Raw genomic sequence first — 19,704 nt, forward strand, 5'->3', positions numbered from 1 at the left:
TTTTTTTTAATGATTTTTTAGTTTGAGAATTATAAAATAAAATTATATGTGAATATAAAAATGGAATATTTATTTTAATGTTTATTTCACAAATAGCAAGGAGTTAAATGATTTTGTTATGGAGAAATTGTGTATGGAAAAAAAACATGTGATTTACAACAAAAAGAGTTCATTGGAGCTAGTATTCTGTGGAGGAGAAAGGTTTTTATTGCTCAATTAAGAGTGAAACATGACAATAGAAAATGCCGAAAGAATCTTGGGAAAAACTCTACATTTTGCAAGTTTGGGGCAGTGGAACCAGAAAAACATTTCATTTTGGAATGTGATGCATTTAAAAGCATCAGAGAAAGTTATGATAATATACTAGAATTGATTGACATTGTTTTTTTAATAAAAAAATTATTAGAAAATTGAACCAACTCCTCATTTATTTTTGCTAAACCTACTTATCCAATAAAAATCCTCCGTGTTCAGACACTTGGACAAGGGGTGTCCACAATATCCAATAAAAGTCCTTGGTGTTCAGAGACTTGGACAAGAGGTGTCCACAATATTGGCGAGGAACCGTGTCTGTATGCGTAGGCACAACCAACTTGCCACTCAACCAACTGGTGAACAGTAAACATAATTTTCAAATTTAAATGAAAAACAATATACAATTTATGTGTGCAGTTATTTGGGAGGGAGGAGAGAAACAATTCTAACTAGAAGCACCCAGAACTGTGATTTTTGAATTCAGTGAAAAGTTCAAGTCTATGGCTCTGAAAAAAGCATGGATATGTATAACCATGAGAATTCGAACTGCCAATAATAGGCATCAATAGTGTGCAAAATAACACCATCTGAGTATACACCTTGTAAAAGATCCACCAAAGGGATTTTCTCCATTGCCTAAGATGCACAATTACATTTCCTTTTTAAAAGTTCCTCTCCCTAATGCTACTTTTGTTACCTTCCTTTCTCTATAAGAAACGATCCTACAGAACTACATAGCTTTTAATTGGTAGTATGAGTCCCATCAACCACATATAACTTTTGGTTATTCTGAATAAGATCAACTTGCAAGATTTCTCCTGCATCTTCTGTTAACAAGCAAGTCCCGCAAAAGCCAAATTGTTTTGTTGCTGCATCAAACAACTCTTCAATAGTTTGAGGAACCCACATCACAATTCCGTGTGTTCTCTTTTCTCTTGGAGCCCATGGGTGGTAAGGGAAAACGGTGCATCTTTTATCTTCCTGTTTCCTTGAAGAATGCGACACTTTTACAGTGTCCGCAATAGTAACTTCATCCGGCAGCTTACATTCTACAGACTGGTTTGGACGGATCACCCCTTCACTTAAACAATCATCCATTACAAGTTTTCCTATTGATGTTGAATATGGGATATGAATCTCACCGTCCAGACTATTTCTGCAGTTCAAGCTTCCTGAAGCAGATAAGAAAATTTTGATGGTTAAGAAACAAACCACTTAAATAAGGGATGATTAAATTTCATTTCCAAGTACTCTTATTTATTGTGAGTGTGGCATGTTAATTAAAAAAATAATGCACATTCACAATCTTCACTTGCAGTTGCCGTGATTATAGGCTTTTTGGATGAGGCAAGCTACCCTGTGTTCCATTAGAAGCTGGGACGTGTTTGCTAATATTATTCTGTTTTGCAATCTCTAGCGTCTGAATCAGAGGCTTGCTGCCGCACTTTTGTGCTTCATCAAGTGGTGTGTTTCCCCACCTGCTTGACCATGTGAAAAGTTCAGGATTATGATAAATACAATTACTTCAGAGGTTTTCTTTGAAACTGCTTTAATACATCAACATGAAAAATCCAAGCATCTAGGTTTAATGACTACTCTATCGAGAGCATGTTTTTTCACAAAATCGGTGACCATTAACTAAAATTCAAGGTTGACTACAAATAAGATGAGGGTCAAAGCAGGAACGGAAACATCAGTACCATACTACCATTCAATGATTCTTTCAGCTACTCTTCTACATAGTAAGGTTGGTTTGCTTTATGGACCTGGAATGATAGGCTAAATTCTATGCAGACTTAGGCTATAGCTTAATTTCTTACGGCCTCTACCTTTTGAGAAAGTATTCCTTTTGGAAATATCTGGAGATGCTAAACTAACACAGATCCATCTTTATCTCAGAGACATTAAGCACAGAAAGGGAGTAAAAGTTAAAAATGCAGGTACAAACCTCTCACTGTTACAAGATCTGGGGCCAAAATGGATGTTGTTTTTTTCCATGTTTTTATATTCTCCCATTCTGACATCAATTACTTTCCTATTTTATTTTACTAGTGTTATCCACATACATACATGGGGATCTCTTCCATGATGATCTATACGAACCTGTCCTCTGAAAGAACACTTGCTCCAAAGTGCAGTAGTATCTTTGCCACAAAATGCAAACCCTCAGCAGCCGCCATGTGAAGTGGTGTTCTTTGATCATAGTCCTTTGAATTTGGGTCCATACCATAGGTCAGCAACCTTTTTAGGAGTGCAGTTCCCCCACTTGCTACTACTTTACACAGATAGCTTCCACTCTCTTGTAGATTCAAAGATGCACCTTCCTTTACAAGCAGTGTAGCAATCCGATTGTGTCCAGACATGACTGCCTCTAGCAACGGGGTGTTTCCAAATTTATCTGGACGATGAAGAAAAGAAATGCAATTTGAGATGAAAAGGTGACATAAAGCTGAATGAAATCAAGAAAGCACAGCTAATCGCATAACAAAATACTTTTAGACACTAGACATGACCTGGAAGACTACTCACCTATACAGTTCACATCTGCTCCCTCTTTTATGAGAAATATCACAATATCTTCATGTCCTTTTGATGCGGCCAAATGCTGTTCAAATTCGAAGTTGGAAAAAAGTTCAAAAGAAAATTTATATAAATTGAATAAAACATCAAGTCCTCAACTTAACAGAGATTAGAAATTCAGCACATTATTAGAAGTACTAAGAATATGAATACTGAATGGTTACAATTTGCGAACAAAAACAAAATCTTCATCCAGACTGTAGCAATTCCATGGCTTTTACAACATTGTTTGTAACATTAAATCAAATTTGGAGGAATGTTTTTTGAACAATAAAATGGTTACTGACCAAAGATAATAATTACAAGATTTTCCAATAACATGTAGATTATTCTCCATATTTAGCAACAATTCTCATAAAGTTAACATGTGAAAATTATAATAGAAAGAAAAAAAGAAAGAAATTATTTTAACGTCCACGAGACTAAAGATAGCCTATGGGACAGATTGCTTCTTTATCTGCTTGATGTATTCGGCCCTTTTATTGTGAATCTTCACAATAAATACTCCCGTCTTCTCGACAAACCCCTCGTTAAATAGATTATCCCAAGAGCTAGCTGCCAGCGTATCTGCATAACTTTCCCTGTTGTCTTTGAAGGCCTCACATTCTAAAATGAAATGTTTTTCTGTTTCCACTTTTCCGGAAGAACAAAAAATGCATACCCTTTCCTCCCACACTTCCTTTGGCCTTTTCCAGCGCCCTGTTTCACAACGGAGTTGATGAGAATTAGTCTTAACTGAGCAATAAAAATTTTGGCTCTCCAAGAGATATTGGCCTCAATGTATGCTTTTGGTTGATGATTATGAGTGGGATTAAACACTTCAATATAGTAATTTTTCTTTCTTCCTAGCTCCTTCTCCCAAGTACGTTTGTGGAACTTTTCCATAACAAAAGTTTTTATCTCTTTGCTGTTTATGGGGCACGCGTTCAAGCAAATATCCCATTTACTAAACCATTTGTTATTTTGTTGCATACAAGTTTTTTTGCTTTTGCACAATCTATCATTAAAGACAACCTTAGGCCATCTACCCTCTTCCATTTGCTCAATTTTTTTTAAATAACTTATGACTCGCACCATAGCAATTGCTTCAATGGGAGCAGCCCCTGTTTCACTTAACAAGATATCGTAAGGCACTGCACTTTTAATCTTAAATTTGTTTGTAATCAAACGCTTCTGAATTTTCTTTTGTCTCCACTGCATGTCGGAAGTACTGCTAGCCCACAGTTCACAACCATATAGAATCACTGGAATCACTAGAAGCCCAAAAAGAGTTTGAGTGGTCTTCCAGTCCCATAACTCTGCCTCTCTACACCTATTTTGAAAAGCATAAAATGCTTCCCAACCCCCCAAAGTTCTTTTCTTTCTACAACCATTCCAGCTTAGATTTTTGTTGAAGTAAACTCCGAGGTATTTGTAATCCGCAACTTCTTCCAAAATGTTGCCTTCAAAGTAGAACTTATGTTGGTTATGTTTTCTTTTCTTAGAGAAGACCACTACCTTCATTTTGCTGATATTGACTTGCATCCCCACACTTCTACAAAAATGCTCAAGGGATAGCAAGTGCTCTTGCAAACCAAGAGCCGATTTAGCAATCAGAATAAGGTCATCTGCATACAAAAGAAGCCTTATAACAAACTTGCACAAATAGATACCATCACCCCCTTGCAAATTTAACCACTCCTCAAGCTTGTCGATATATAAACCAAAAAGGGTAGGAGACAGTGGGCAACCTTGCTTGACCCCGATATCGCTTCTAAAACTTTCAGAAATGCCTGCTGAAGTTCTAATTTTGACTTTCACCTCTTCATACAGCCTATGCACAGCTGCTCTCAAATGTTTAGGAACCCCAAGTTCCTCCATTCTTTGCCAAAGTTTATCCCTAGGAACCGAGTCAAACGCTTCTCTGAAATCAACAAAGCAACAAAAGACTTCTTCCTTCTTCTCCCAAACTTTTTCAATGATGTGCCTTAAAGTTATGTAATGATCAACTGTGGAATGCTTAGGTCTAAAACCTGCTTGCCCTTTAGCACACTTATTTCTTTCTTCTGCCCACTTGCTAATTTTGTTTTCTAGCATGCTTCCAAATAGCTTTGCAAACAAAGGGTTTATCATGATGGTCCTATAATTGGAGGGATTATTGATGTCGCCGCTCTTGAAAAGAGGTATTGCCAGACTAGTTGTCCACTCTGTGGGGAGCCCTTGTTGTATGATGTTGTTGAAGATTTTTGTAATGTGAAGTGCAAGAATCTTTGAGCCCCACTTTAGATATTATGCTTGGAGTTCAGCTAAGTCTTTTGCTTTTCCAACACCCAACTTCTTGATACCCATCTCTACCTCTTGTACCGTGAAGAGTTCAATATCAGTGTTGACCAAGGGGGGAGGGTCAACCTTGGGAACCTGCTCATAGAGTTGTCTTGCATAGTCAAACCATTTAGAAGCTGTAATATTATTTCCAATTTGTATCTTTTTCGGTTGGAGCTCCTTCCAAAATAATTTGGGATTATTTTTCCCAAGGAAGATTAGTTCTTCCCTCCTTGAAACCATGAAATCAGCCTTTTTCTTGCTTAATAAATGCTTGTAAGATTTGAGCTTTATGTTATCCTTGTTTGACTCTTTCCACATTCTCCTTGCCTTTTTGCATTCCTCGTCAAACCAAGCATTAACCGGAAAGCAATTTGTTTCAGACTTCTTAATTTTTGTTCTTTTGCACTTTGCAAGTGCGCATTGAATTAAATGTGTTAATTCATGACTATGAAGGCTGTGAATTGTAATTTTCTCCTTCTCAAAGAGTCTCTCTAACGTCATTTTGAAAGTATTACAATTTTCTGGGGTCAAAAGAATTCTGCCCTGTGGGAGATTTTGTTGGACATGCTGAATTTTTTACTCTAATTGTTTCTTTCCAATCCAAGAGAAACATAAATAAATTGGCTTGTGATCTGATTTCAAATCCCACAGCTGATCTCCAACCAGAACTTCTTCCATTTTCTCACACAAACCATGCAAGCAAATTACATAATCTACCACACTTGCTCCATTGTAAGTATTGCAAGTGAAATTACCGGACTTTGCCCATCTAGTCAAGCCATTACAAATGACTAAATCAAAGGCCCCACATAGAGTAAGCAATTGTTTACCAAAGAGATTGCAGCCCTTGTCCTCTGAAATTCTTTCCCACTGATGATTGCTTTCTTCTGTAAGCCAAATAGGGTCACAATCATCTTTACAACAAAGAATGCTAGCTTGCTCACTTGCAGTCCTAGCATTGAAATCACCCACTGTAAGGACTTCACCTAGCTGAGAATATGTTGCAATAACCGCTTTTAAAGCTGCAAATGGATCTTTGTGGTCAAGCCCTCTACCTTTGTAGATTTTTGAGACCTGTGGCGCAAAATAGCATGCTGCAATTCTGATGCAGTTTCCGTTTTCTGATATTTTAAACCAAATGAATTGCTTATTTGAGTCTTCTTTTTCTAACTGAATGAGACGACCTTCTTTCTCCCTTACTAAAACCATGATACCCCCGTGCCCTTTGCCATTCCCTGCTGCCTTGTTCCACACTGCCATCTTCCAGTATCCTTCAAACAAAGGTGTCTTGCACCCTTCATGCTCATGTGTTTCTATGAGGCAAACTATGTCTCTATTTTCTGCAATAGGCCCTAACCCAGGTCCTCGTCTCCATGGGTAACCTCTGCAGTTCCAACAAACTAATCTCAAGGAAACCTGGGTATGACTTGATTGCTATTTATTTTGACGTGCAAGACTCACATTTGAGTCTTTGTCCCTGTTTTTCCCATACTAACCTTGCTTTCTGATTTCCTGTTGAAGAGTTTGTTGCCTCTTCTTTATTACCATCTTGCTGCTCTGTTTTGGAAGGATGTCCAAATTGCGCTATCATAGCTTTGCCTTTATAAATCCATGCTCTCTTTCCTTCATCTCTTGCTGCCCTAACCTTTAAAATTTCCTCTCTTCTTTCCTCCTGTTGTTTTACAGTTAAATCTTCTTCTAGGAAAAAACGAGAACCCCTCAAGAGATGCTTCTTGCTTAGAATAATATATTTATCACGCAAGCTAGGCATAATGACTTTTATGGGCCTGGCTCTCTCCCCGTTAAACTTACCCACCCTCCATGCTTGGCATATTTGTCCTTGCCATAGCAACTTGTCTTTCAAGAAGTCTCTTGCAAGGTCAAGAGTACATTCATTTTTTCCATAGTCTTTCACCCCTTTAATAATTATGTTTGCTGCTCTATTTTGTCTTTCCTTGCCTTCACTATCTTGCATGTTGTCAACCTTATTAGCAGAATTGCTAATAACTTGAGCCCAAGTTTTGGAAACTTTGGTGGAATCTTCTTTCATTTCTTCTCTTGCGTTCTCTTCATGGTTGTTTATTTGGACAATCATTTTCCCTTTATCCTGGGATAATTTCACATTCACCACCTCTGTACTTTCCACTACAGATTTCTTTACATTTTGCACATCCGCCTTCATGCGTTGCCATTCTGTCTTCCCTATCAGGAGAGCTTCCTGTAGTAGTGCCACTTGTTCGTCTAAAATTTTATTGCTTTCTGCTAACGCCTTGTTCTCAGCCATTATTATATGAATTTTATGATCTCTTTCCTGCCCTTTAGCTTCTAAAACCTCCAACCTTTGTTTTGCATTTAACAATTCTTTCACATAAAGATCAGATGACCAGGTGAGAGGTGTGGATGTGGGACTATATAAGGCAAAATCATCAATTGTTTTTCCTTTGGACTTCTTATTGCCACGTGCTTGTGGAGGAGACTTGTTTGGGTGCTTTTTGTGAAGGAGTTTCTTCCTTGTTTGCTCCCATTTTAGACGAGCTATTCTTCGTTTTAAAATGCCCCGATATTGTTTGGCATTGACCCAAACCCACTTCCCAACTTTGGCGGATGAGGCAATTTTCACTTGTCCTAAATCATTTGTCTTCACATGTTCTGAAATTTCTAGTTTCTTCGTCATGTTTGAATGCATTTGTTGTTGCTTGCTTGCTGCTCAATACTTCCGCTGCATAAAAACTCCCTGCTTTCACACTGCTCACTGTTTGCTGCTCGCTGCTCTTACTGCTGCCCAAATTGCTCTGCTCACTGTTCACTGCTCACACTGCTCACTGTTCGCTGCTCGCTGCTCTCACTGCTGCCCAAATTGCTCTGCTCACTGTTCGCTGCTCGCTGCTCTCACTGCTGCCCAAATTGCTCTGCTTTCACACTGCTCACTGCTCATTGTTCACTGCTCGCTGCTCTCACTGCTCACTGCTCACTGTTCGCTGCTCGCTGCTCTCAGTGTAATAAAAAGGCAAAAAACATGTCTCTGCAAAACATCCACGCACGTTCCATTTCAGAACAGAAAAGTGATATGTTTATTGGGGGCACAGGGATGCTAATCGTTCCACCCTGTCCGATTAATGGATTAACGAGGGTTGTATCACGGACAATCCGAATCCCCTAGATTACCAGCAACTGCCAGGCACCACCGCTAAATATGAAGCAAATATGGTCCCTCTAGAAAATATGAAGCAAATCGTGTTGAACAACCTGAAATAACAAGGAATTCGCCTCTTTCCAAAAGAATTTCGATTTCAGGACCTGCGAAATAAATTTTGGTTGGCCACTCAAATATCAAATTATCACTTAACTCCATCCATGTCGACTTCTTTAACTCGTGTCAATGTTGATGTCATTACTCGTTGACCCCATGTCGATGTTGATTCATCATTCCACATCTTGACACACAAACTTAAGGAGATTTAGCAATGGTGAACCATGAAAGCTTTTAGCGTAAATATTATTCAACTTGTCAATTCACCGTGTTCCCCACCAATGAAGCCAACAATGCACATCTCATCCATAGGCAATGTCTATAACTTTTTTTCATTCCCATCTCATTTTGACACCAATTCAGTTTGTCAACCATCATACCCTTTTATTGATACATCGGCAATCATGTCATCTATGTTGAAATGCTGCAAGCAGATTTATCCTGTATCCACCAATTCCCTAATGTTATGGTATCACATGTTGACATGCTTTGAACCTAGATTGATACCTGGGATTCCAAGCCAATGCCACTGCACTTTGATTGTCACATTGTATCACCATTAAGGATTCATCTATCATTCATCAACCGATAGGAAATCATCTTAAATCCAAAATCTGACTTTTTTAAAGAGAGCCCGAAGACATGACACGTGCTTTGTTTAACATCCAGTGAACAAAAAGTTTAAGAGTATGTCAACTAACATTATTAACGAACTAGGATCATTATGAATTCTTACTCTAAAGTTAAACATGGTCATTAATATATAATATCCTCCCTTAATGACTGGATTGTTAACTTTTGCAGGCATATTTCTGATTTTTACCATTTTCTCTTTTGACAATGGCTTGGTAAAAATGTCAAGCAGCTGAAATTCTGTTGAGAAATACTGACATTTCAAACTTCAAATTCCTTGCTTTGCAGTTTTCATTCAAACGAAGTGGCGAAGCAATTCAATGTGCTTTTCTCTAGGATGAAAAACATGATTTTTTTACCAAATTAAGAGTGTTTGCCAGAGCATGGAGCAAAGCACAAAGAGTACCCATTTCCCCCAAAAAACCAAGAGTCAAGTATCCTAAGAGTGTTTCCTATAATATGTATTTTTTATGTTATAATGCATATATATTTTAAAAGAACTTGTAAAATGCTAAATTAGCTCCAAAAAAATGAAAACATATATATTTATACTATTTGTAAAGGAATACAACATTATTATGAATTTGGAATTGTCATTCATGGTGGAATACTTCCAAGGAGTTGCGGGATGCTCTCGTAGGGTTGTTTCAGAATCCTTCCGAGCAACGGAAGATGTTCTTGAAAGAGAAGCTGAGAAACATTAGGATGCAGTGCTCATTAGAATGAAGATGGGTGAAGACATAGATCCCCTTTTCACCAGAATTAAGGAAATCCGGGATCAACTTGCAACCGTTGGGGAAGTGCCTCAACCTACAAAGCTTGTGCATTTGGCCCTAAACAGTGTCTCAGAGGAATGGGAAGTCTTCGTCCAAGGCATTTTTGGACAAGACACATTACCAGAGTGGGACAATGTATAGTTAGACCTACAACAGGAGGAGATGAGGCGAGCTTTAGTAAAGAGCTCCATCAGTGGAAACAACAACAAGGGTTCGAAAGGTGAGGAGGAGGAAGAGAATGTGGTCCTTGCATCAAAGGGTCCTAGTCAGGGATAGGAGGAGAAGAAGAAGAAGGATCTGTTGACCATTGGAGTAGCACTTGATAATTATATGAAGACTCCATGCTCAAGGATGATCCAGAAGACACTTGTACTATCAGATATCGTCAGTCAATAGAGTTTTTTAACTCTACTTTTATATTCTCATCATCTTTCTTGTATCCAGATTCCACACCCTACAGGGAATTGTAATAAGTGATACTAGTAATCATGAGTTTTGAATCTGTAACAGGCCTAGGATGTTGGGACTCGATCAGCAAACGAGTCCACCTTGGAGTGTTTTTTTTATCTGGTTAATTATCCCTTCATTTCAAAAGTGGATAATTTTTTAGGTTTTTTCACTCACATTTTACCCCAAAGCCGGGGTGATGATTTGAAGATTGAGCCCCTGACATATCTTAGTTCTAGAGTCGATGTGTATTACCATACTAGATCACACAAAAAATTTCGTGGAATTTGATTAGGTCTAGGTAGTCAATTTTTAATTTTTTTGATTTCCCGCAAGTCAAAAATTGCAAATAAAATTGTATTTAAATTGTAGTAAGTGTAGTCTAGAGAAGTTGTATGGGGTATGCGTAATCAAAATTACACCTCTCACCCTCAACTTTCTACTATGACACACTTTGAGTGGTTAATAATGTATGTTGGACCCTCAAAACCCATTTTTCCTAAGTTTAGTGGAAAATTTGACAATTAATTAAGCCATAAATTAAATAAATGGAGAAAAATAAATATCCACACATGTTAATTGTTGTGGAAATGAGGTGAAAACTTATGGGGGAGTTAAAGTGAAGTCCCAAGGTGATGTGGATTCCTAAAATCAAAGAAAGGACGTGCTCAAATAAAATCGAACTTCTTGCATTAAATGAAAACGCTGCTTGGAAATTCGAATTTGTGAAGTTAATGCACATTTGGGAGGATTTGGGAGAATATTTGGTGGAGATTTTTGTGGGAAATTGTCCCCACATGGGTTACCACCCATATACACTTGTCATTCCACCATAAAATTCGAATTTGGCACATAAGGGAAGAAGAAAATGATGTCCACTTGCCAGAATTCGATTTTTACACTTGGCATTAGAGCTCCATTCAACAAATTTGAATTTCTCTTTAGGATTGTCACTTCATGCCACTTGTTTAATCACTTCTACATTGGGATTGGCTCCAATGCCATTTGTCATTGTCATTCTTCATTGGAATTTGCTCCCAATTCTCTATATAATAGAGCCATGGACTCTCACATTGTATAATTTTGTTACTAGCTATTGTGCTTGCGGAAGCACTGCTGCCTTGTACACTTTCAGAAATATCAATAAAGACTTTGGGGTTTCATTCATGAGGTGTTCCTCATTTTCGAGTGTGATGAATTGTTGAGCATTGGTATAATTCCTTTTACTCATGCTTTGATCTAATTTGCTTCCATATGCTCTTGTAGATTTGTTAATGTAGAGCTATCTTGCATTGACATTTGATTTAGAAGTATGCTCTAGGTATAGAATACTCTAGTTGGTTTTAAATAAATCTCTAGAGTTTCTTATCATTGTTTATTGCTAAATCTATATGGAACTAATTCTTGATTGAAGTTTTGTAGAGGGAACATCTTATTGGGATTACAGAATCAAGCGTGAGGGAAAGTCTTTGGAGAAATCAACCCACTCTTGATACATTCTTCAAGGAGCTCTCATTTTTTCTTTGAACCTTCATAGTCTTATCTTACAAAAGTTGTTTTGCAGAGATTTCGGCACATAACTTGTACACAAGCCAAGAACTTCTAAACTTAGATCTCTTTTAAAAAAAAAATTATACTTAATTTATTTCATTTGCTATCTAAGAGCTTGAAGATGGCTAAACAAATACGAGAGTTTGCTCTCTCTTTAGCTTAGCCTTTTGTAAATTATAATTGTACATATGCATTTTATCTTGCTGATTTTTCCATTAATACTTGACTTACTTTGCAATCATTGTTTGGATTGTTTTGCTAACTCTTCTGTGACAGATTTTGAAGACCAACTTCCCGCAACATCTAACAAGTGTTTGCAAGACCTTTGGCAAGCGTTGGAGGTTTGATTTCCAAGGATGTCATGAACCCTTTTGAGACTTATTTTGGCCAAGTCGAGTTCACTAGAGGGCTACCCATTTTCCTCTTTAAGCCGTGGGCATTTGGAAGAAACTCACACCTTGTTTCCCTTGCATAAGTTTTGTGAGATCTTGTCACTACTTTCTCAAGAAAAGAGGTCCAGTGTCCAAGTTTCAAGCAATTATTGTGAGGCTCCCCTTGAAGTTTAGTTGAGGACTTTGAAGGACCTTCTTCTCTTTGTAATATTAATAAAAGATCAAATTTTCTTGTGGGAGCTTGGGATTTCTCCTATGGTATCCTATCTCCCCATTTAGAGGAAGGCTTTTCTTGGTTGGATTGACATTTGCATGGTTTAAGCTTTCATACTTCATTCACTTACATGCATGCTTTAATTGGGAATTAACACAACCTCACTATCACATTTCATTAAGTTAAAGTTTGTTACAATTTCATTTGAGCTTTGCATTTTCTTTCTCATTGTTGCTTAGAGCTACAAGCTTACAATTTACTTTGGGCAATTCATCCTTTATATGCAAGAATTTTATATTCTTAACAAACTTTGATTCGTTTTCATTTACCTTGGTAAATTGTTTCATGAGCACTTGAAAACATGCTTCAATTTTATGCTACATTGTTATCTTGAATATTGGAGCAATTTATTGTCATTGTCTATTTGAAACAAATTTTACTTTCAAGAAAATTACTTGTATCATTTAAATTCATTGATGAAACACATGCAACACTTATAAACTAATTTTATTCCTCCAATTGAAGTTATAATTGCAACTTATGTTGAACACTATTTCATTTTCAAGCATTGCAAATCAATCTCTTTGAAGCATTTGCATGTATCATTATTTTAATTTGAGGAATTAACACAATTTGCATTTCATCTAAGCATTTTAGTGTAGGAAGGCCCCAAGCCTCATTAAAATTTTACCTCCAACATAAGTTGGTTGAAGTAGACATCTTAAGGATCCTCTACTCCTCTATTGACTCCTCACTGTGAGATCCATATCATTGGGCGAGGGTGAGGTCTAAGGATTGAAGAGTTAAATTGTAATCTTGTCGTAGAGTTAATTAATAAAATTAACCAAGAGCACTTTCCATTACATTTACTTTATTTGTCTCTTGATGGTTTGAGTTTTCATATGCAAAGTCTATTCCAAAAGCAAGTATTGTAATCATTTCAAACAAGTGCTTTCTTTTCATGTTTCAAGTCTAATTGCATATTGATGTCTTGGTTTAGCACTTCCTTTCTTTTACATTTCCAAGTTAATTACTAATTTTTGGGTTTTGGCAAGATATGTTTCACATGTTTTGATTTATAAAGTTGATTATCTCAAAAGCATTTTGTATTTTACATATCTTGTGCTAACAATTCTTATTTACATTTCAAGGTGACTTTGTTTTCTCTTTTGAGAGCATTGCATTTTACTTTGAGCAAATATATCTTTAAAATTTTTGAGCAAATTCCTTATAAGCTATGAAACCGGATTCGTCCAAAACCCTGGACGAATCCCGAATCGGACGAATCGGACACGATTCTGTCCTGACACGTGTCACTCTGCACGGATTCGTCGTGTCATCTTGGGGCACGTCGTGTCCAGGGCGTGTTCGAAAAAGGGAAAACGTGTCACGAAATTTGAGAACGAGTCCTGGTTTCCGGTTAGTTTTTCGGGCTGCTGCTAGGTTAAAAAGCGCTGTTGTGTCTCCCATTTGACCGCAATTGCAAAGGAAACACTGAAACAGCGATTTGGCAAACCCGATTCACCAGTTGCAGCGAGGAGGACCGCATTGCAGGTTAGTTTGCAATTCACTGTTTTCGTTTTCAGTTGTGTACAGCCGCCAGCATGAATACCACCAAGCCGGCAAGCCCACGATTAATCTCTTACTAAGTTACTGGTATATATATATATATATACCAAGTTGGTGAAGATTAGAACGAGCAGACATCAATGTATAACAACCTTGCAAACAGCCCATGAAAAAAAAGCATGAAACATAAAACAGGTAAATGGTTGAGGTAGGAAATATGAAAGTAAAGCAAATGCTAAAGAGAAACAAAGGGAAATGTGACAATGCATCCTGAACAGATTTTGATGGATATGTCTGGCCCATATCAGTCATTACAGGAGCTAAAAGGAAGAGACCATAGAGATAGGATAATGCTACAAAGGATGCAAGATAATCAGCAAGTTGAAACTAACAGAATTCGGGCATTGAAGCGGGCCATCAAAAACAGTTTCCATGAGAATCTGTAGTGGATGGATTGAAATCAAATATCAATAAGAAGATAACATGCGGGACAACAGATAAAAATGCATATCAGAAGTTAAAGAATCTGAGCAGATACTATCCTTTGAGTAAGCAGGGCAAAACAATAACTTCTGCCAATTAACTAGAAGTTAATGAATTTGAACAGATACAAAACTTTGGGTAAGTGGGTCAAAGCAATAACTTCTGCCAATTGACTAGATTAAACCATAAATGAGTCTCGGTAGAAAAAATTTCAGGCACCCATCTGCAACTCAATAAATATTGGCAACTTTTATATTGAAATTATGTGATTAATGGTTAACAAATTTGGCACCCTCATGTTCCATACAGAAATATATGAAGGACATCAGACATGCAAGCTAAGCAAGATTTTGCTTGCACACAAATCTAGATAAACCAACATACATTTTTTTTCAGAGAGAAAAAGCAGAATATATTATATTGAGATCATATAATAATCAGAGTACATGAGAAGCGGCATTGCCAAAAAGCATATACAAGGAGCATGGGATGAGAAGAGGATCCCCGAAAAAAGAGAAGGCATGTAACAGATTACCTGAAGAAGCTTCAGATTGTTGAGAAATCAATATAAATTAAAATTTGTATAAGAAATATGCTAATATCTAATTTTTAATGTATATATATATATATATATATATATTTTTTTTTAAATATATTATAAATTTATATATATATATATATATATATATATATATATATTTTTAATAAAATAATATATAACGTGTCCTAACGTGTCTTGTTCCGGGGGTCAGCGTGTCCCGAATCCGACACCACGAATCCCGAATCCTACGTGTCCCGAATCCCCGTGTCAGGTGACTTAGCTTATAAGGCACTGGTTTTAAGGTTTTTAATCATATTAATGATTGGCATTGTTATTTTAAGTTGCTCACTTCATATTTGCTCATAAATCCTTAAAAGTAATCCATTTTCACTATAACACTCCTAGAAACTCACATATTTTAACTTAACTTTTCATTAGGGACCACACCCCTTAGTTAACCTAGGAGATAGCTCAAACGGAGAGAGTCGGGATTAGTGTGACAGCGCCTTCTCTGAATTCCCTGCCACCAACCACACCTTGTGGGATTGAAGGCTTTTCTCACTGACTTGTAGGTAGGTGTAGGCGGCAGGGTCAACAGGACCTATCTAAGGTCAATTGCTTCAAGTGTGGCAAGTTTGGCCACTACTGTACTCAGTGTCCTCAAAGGAAGAAGGACAAGCAAGAGAAGCAGGACCAAGCAACAACATCCACAGAGATAGAGAACTTGTCCTTCAAGTTGGAGGAAGACTTCACCACGTTTACAACTATACCTTCAGAACTGAGGTGGGACGATATGGAGCTATAGTCCCAGAGCTGCACAGAAATTGGGCAAGGTCCATCAAGGTGTCTTCCTCATGGGTCATTACCTTGCTACAGGGGCCCACAATGTTCAGTGGCAGGATGGATTAGTGTCAGTAATGCAATGAGATTCTAGAGTGACAATTGCAGACTAGTAGCAGACTAGTTGCAGTCAAGTGCAGAGGAGCGCAGAGCAGTGTTGACAGCAGAGTAGGAGGCTTAGTAGCAGAGTCAGCAACAACGCAGATTCCGTAGTGGGCAGTGCAGAGGCTAGTAACAATCAGATGCTCAGCAGATAGATGCAACACAAAGTAACAGTTGATTCAGTATTTCAGATGCTTCTCAGTTGCAGTAGTAACCATAGTTTTAAAAACCGGCTGGTTCATTGGGAGACTGGGTCAAATTGTCCAAAAACCTAGGTTCAAAGGCCGATTTCGCCCAAAATCCACAAAAACTGGCCGGTTCCGACCTAAACCAATCGGTTCATTCCCAAGGTCGCAATGGACCCACACAGTGTCATTTAGGAAGCTTTTTGGGTGTTTTGAAAGGAAAGTAAGAGTTGTTTCCCTCCAAAAACACCATTTCCAAGCCTTTAAAAGTAGCTCACCCCACTCATTTGCCTCACATATCTCATTTGGAGATTTTGTGAATTGGATTGGGAGCTTGGAGAGTGTTGAGTTTTTGCTGGAGTAGTCATCTTGGAGGCTTGGTATTGGAGTTGGAACTATTTTGGAGATAGTTTAGAGTTGTTAGTAAAGTTGACATCTTCAAGAGGAGGCTAAGGAAGCTAGTTTGCATTTCCAAGTAAGGATTTTTACTTGAAAAATTCCTCATTTCACTGTTGCCCATGTATTAAATTTTTTTATGTGTTCTATGCTATCAAATCTCTAGTTCTATGTTATTAAATTTTGTAGGCTACATATGCATTTTTTTCCTAAATTTATCTTAGCTTTTCCATTTTTCTTAGCTGTAATTTTTTTTAAATGGCAGATTTCTTCGTAAATTTTAATTATTTCAAGCCAACATGGCTCCAAAAGCCAAGGACATTGCATGGGTTCATTGTGATGTGATTGATGGAAAAATGATATGAAAATTTTGCAATAAACCTATTGGAGGTGAGGGTATTCTCAGATTGAAAGAGGTCGAGTAAAGCCATGAGAAGCACCAAATGAAGTGTTAGGTCCTGTTAGGGCATAATACATTTCCAAGTTTCAAACGTTTGAGGAGAATACGGCTAGGGAGGTGGTCATCCAAGATGAAATTGCAAGGAAGAGGGAGTTATTAAAAGCCATGAAAGAGAGTGGGTATGATGATTATGAGATTTAAGACTCCTCTTCTATCCCTTCCACCAATGACCCCTTTCACTATGTTCCTCTTGCTCTTGGCCAACAATTTAAAGGAACAAAGAGAACAAACATCCATAGTTATTTCTCATCCTCTGCCACCACTGGCTCTACTAATCCCACTTACTCCCAGTGAAGTCGTCAACCCACTTTGGATCAACATTGGAAAAAACAGTGCAAAGAAACTTCTTATCAATATATTGCTAGATGGATATCCCATTTAATGTTGCTTGCTCACCTTATTACCAAGCTGTGTGGGACTTTGTTATAGATGCAGGAAAGGGTTTCAAAGACCCTACTATGCATGACTTGAGGGGAGCTCTTTTGCAAAAAGAGATTTCTTCCATTGATGAGTATTTGGCTAAGTACAGAGAGTCATGGCTCAAAACAGGTTGTTCCATCATGTTAGATGAATGGACTAATGGAAAGAACCGCACAATCATTAATTTCCTTGTTTCTTGCCCTCAAGGAACCATATTTTTGAGATCAGTTGATGCATCTAATAAAGTGAAGAATGCAACTCTTCTATTTGAGCTTTTGGATGAGATTATTCAGGAAGTGGGGAAGCATAATGTTGTGCAGGTCATCACAAATAATGCCTCAAACTATGTTCTTGCTGGGAAGATGCTTGAGTCCAAATATAAGACCATATTTTGAATTCCATGTGTTGCATACTGCATAGACCTCATGCTTGAGGACATAGGCAAAGTGGAGTGGGTAAAAAACATTGTAGAGCATGCCAAGTGCATTACAAAATACATCTACAACCACTCATGGGTATTGAACCTAATGAGGAAAAACATTAGGGGAAAAGAGCTTGTTAGGCCTGCAATTACGAGATTTGCAACTCACTTCCTCACGTTGCAATGTCTCAGTTCTCAACAAAAAATCTTGCAAAAAATGTTTTCTTCTGATGATTGGACTGAATCTTTGTAGGCTCGTAGAAAAGATGGCAAAGACACCAAAAGGAAAGTTTTTTCCAATTATTTTTGGAAAAGGAATGCAGAGCTTGTGAAAATTATCGAACCCCTTGTTAAGGTGCTAAGGATGGTGGATGGGGAAAAATTGGCCATGGGCTACATTTATGAGGCTATGGATCAGGCAAAGGAGAAGATACATGCAACTTACAAGGATAGGTTAGCTAAATATGGCCGTATATGGGAGATCATTGATAACAGATGGAATAATCAACTCCATCGTCCTATACATGCAGCTAGGTATTTTTTGAACCCAAAGTATCATTATAAATCTCGGCTAGGAGATCTGCTGGATGGGGAGATCAAAGATGGATTGATTGATTGCTTAGAGCACATGGTCCCTATCCATGCAAACCAGTTGGAAATACATAAATGTAATATGCCTAGGGAATTTTTACAGTAAATAACACAGCAAACAGGGACATAAAACCACGAAAATCAACAAGTCTCAAACCATGACATTTCACCAAAATCTATGTTGTTGAGCCATTTTATTATAATAAGAAGAGGGTACAGTGTGGTGCTCGAAGGGTGCACCTGGGCTTGATCAAAGCAAGCTAGCTAAGCCCAAATGAACAATAAGAAATCCCTCTCAAATCTGTTGTTGCTCCCTCCTAGATCTAAATTGAAACTGCCGAGAAATATGTTGTTGGCTATGAAGAACTACTGATAAGGCCTCCTTCGGTGCTAAAAAAATTCCGGGAAATTAACTCCGGGATCTCCACCAATAACCCACAAAAACCCACGAAAGAATTGGCCAAATGTTGACCTTGGAATTTCAACCCAATTTTTCTAGTGTTCCACAGGGATGTGTCCCCCAGGGTCGGGTGCGCCCACCCCTCGCACCCCATGCACGCGGGACGGGGGGACACCTGGGGAAACGTTTCCCCACGTCTCCCTTTTTGGGATATGCGAGGAGATGCAAGGGGGGACGTTTCCCCAGTGTGGGGGACACGACTCCCCAATATGGGCTATGCGTCCCCCATTAAATTTGCTTGTAAACAATGATTTATGACGGGAAAAACCTAGTATTTGACCATATTTCTCCTTTATCTTTCATTTTCATCCTTTTACTTAAATTTTTAACATTACCATGAAATGACTCAGGATGTTTGAGAGTGGTTCGGACCTCATTGGATTTCATATGGAGAAAGTAGAATTTTAGATCTCACTCAAAATTCAGTAGACTTAACAGTTTTTCAGGAATTCACGATTCGATGGATTGCAATGTTTCCATTGCATTTTGTCATGTACAAGGGTATGGAATTAGTGTTTAATAAATAGCACCAAGCCCTCTGTGTACTTTAGAGTGACTTTTAGACTCATCACTCCACTATTTTTGAGTTTTAGTTATATCATTTTACTATTCCAGTTTTCAGATTTCAGTATCTATTATAGTTTATTTTGCTTAGTACTAATTAGATTCTAGAATGATGAACGATGAATTTTAATTTTAAATCAATTTAGAATTTAGAATGAAGAATGATGAACTTAATTTTTAAATCAATGTAGATTCTAGAATGGTGAATAATGAATAATGAATATAGATTGGAGTATTTCATTATTGAATCTCGTGGTCTATGGATGAATC

The 19,704-nt window shown here is 37.7% G+C and overlaps 1 protein-coding gene across 1 annotated transcript in view; it reads right to left on the reverse strand.

The window, feature by feature from the left end:
* Positions 1-612: 612 nt before the first annotated feature.
* The window catches only part of LOC149205866 (potassium channel KOR2-like), a 352,983-nt gene continuing 333,891 nt past the window's right edge, over positions 613-19,704 (reverse strand). The window contains exons 11-14 of the mRNA XM_089395197.1: positions 2,785-2,860; positions 2,359-2,653; positions 1,612-1,733; positions 613-1,427 (exon numbers count right to left, since the gene is read on the reverse strand). Coding sequence (XP_089251323.1) covers positions 997-1,427; positions 1,612-1,733; positions 2,359-2,653; positions 2,785-2,860 — 924 coding nt within the window. The 3' untranslated portion in view covers positions 613-996. The remainder of the gene's footprint in view (positions 1,428-1,611; positions 1,734-2,358; positions 2,654-2,784; positions 2,861-19,704) is intronic.

The sequence above is a fragment of the Pinus tabuliformis genome, chromosome 1_2 (assembly GCF_031772625.1).
Source record: "Pinus tabuliformis cultivar Carrire ecotype Pingquan chromosome 1_2, CPIR1, whole genome shotgun sequence".
Taxonomy (NCBI): Eukaryota; Viridiplantae; Streptophyta; class Pinopsida; order Pinales; family Pinaceae; genus Pinus; species Pinus tabuliformis.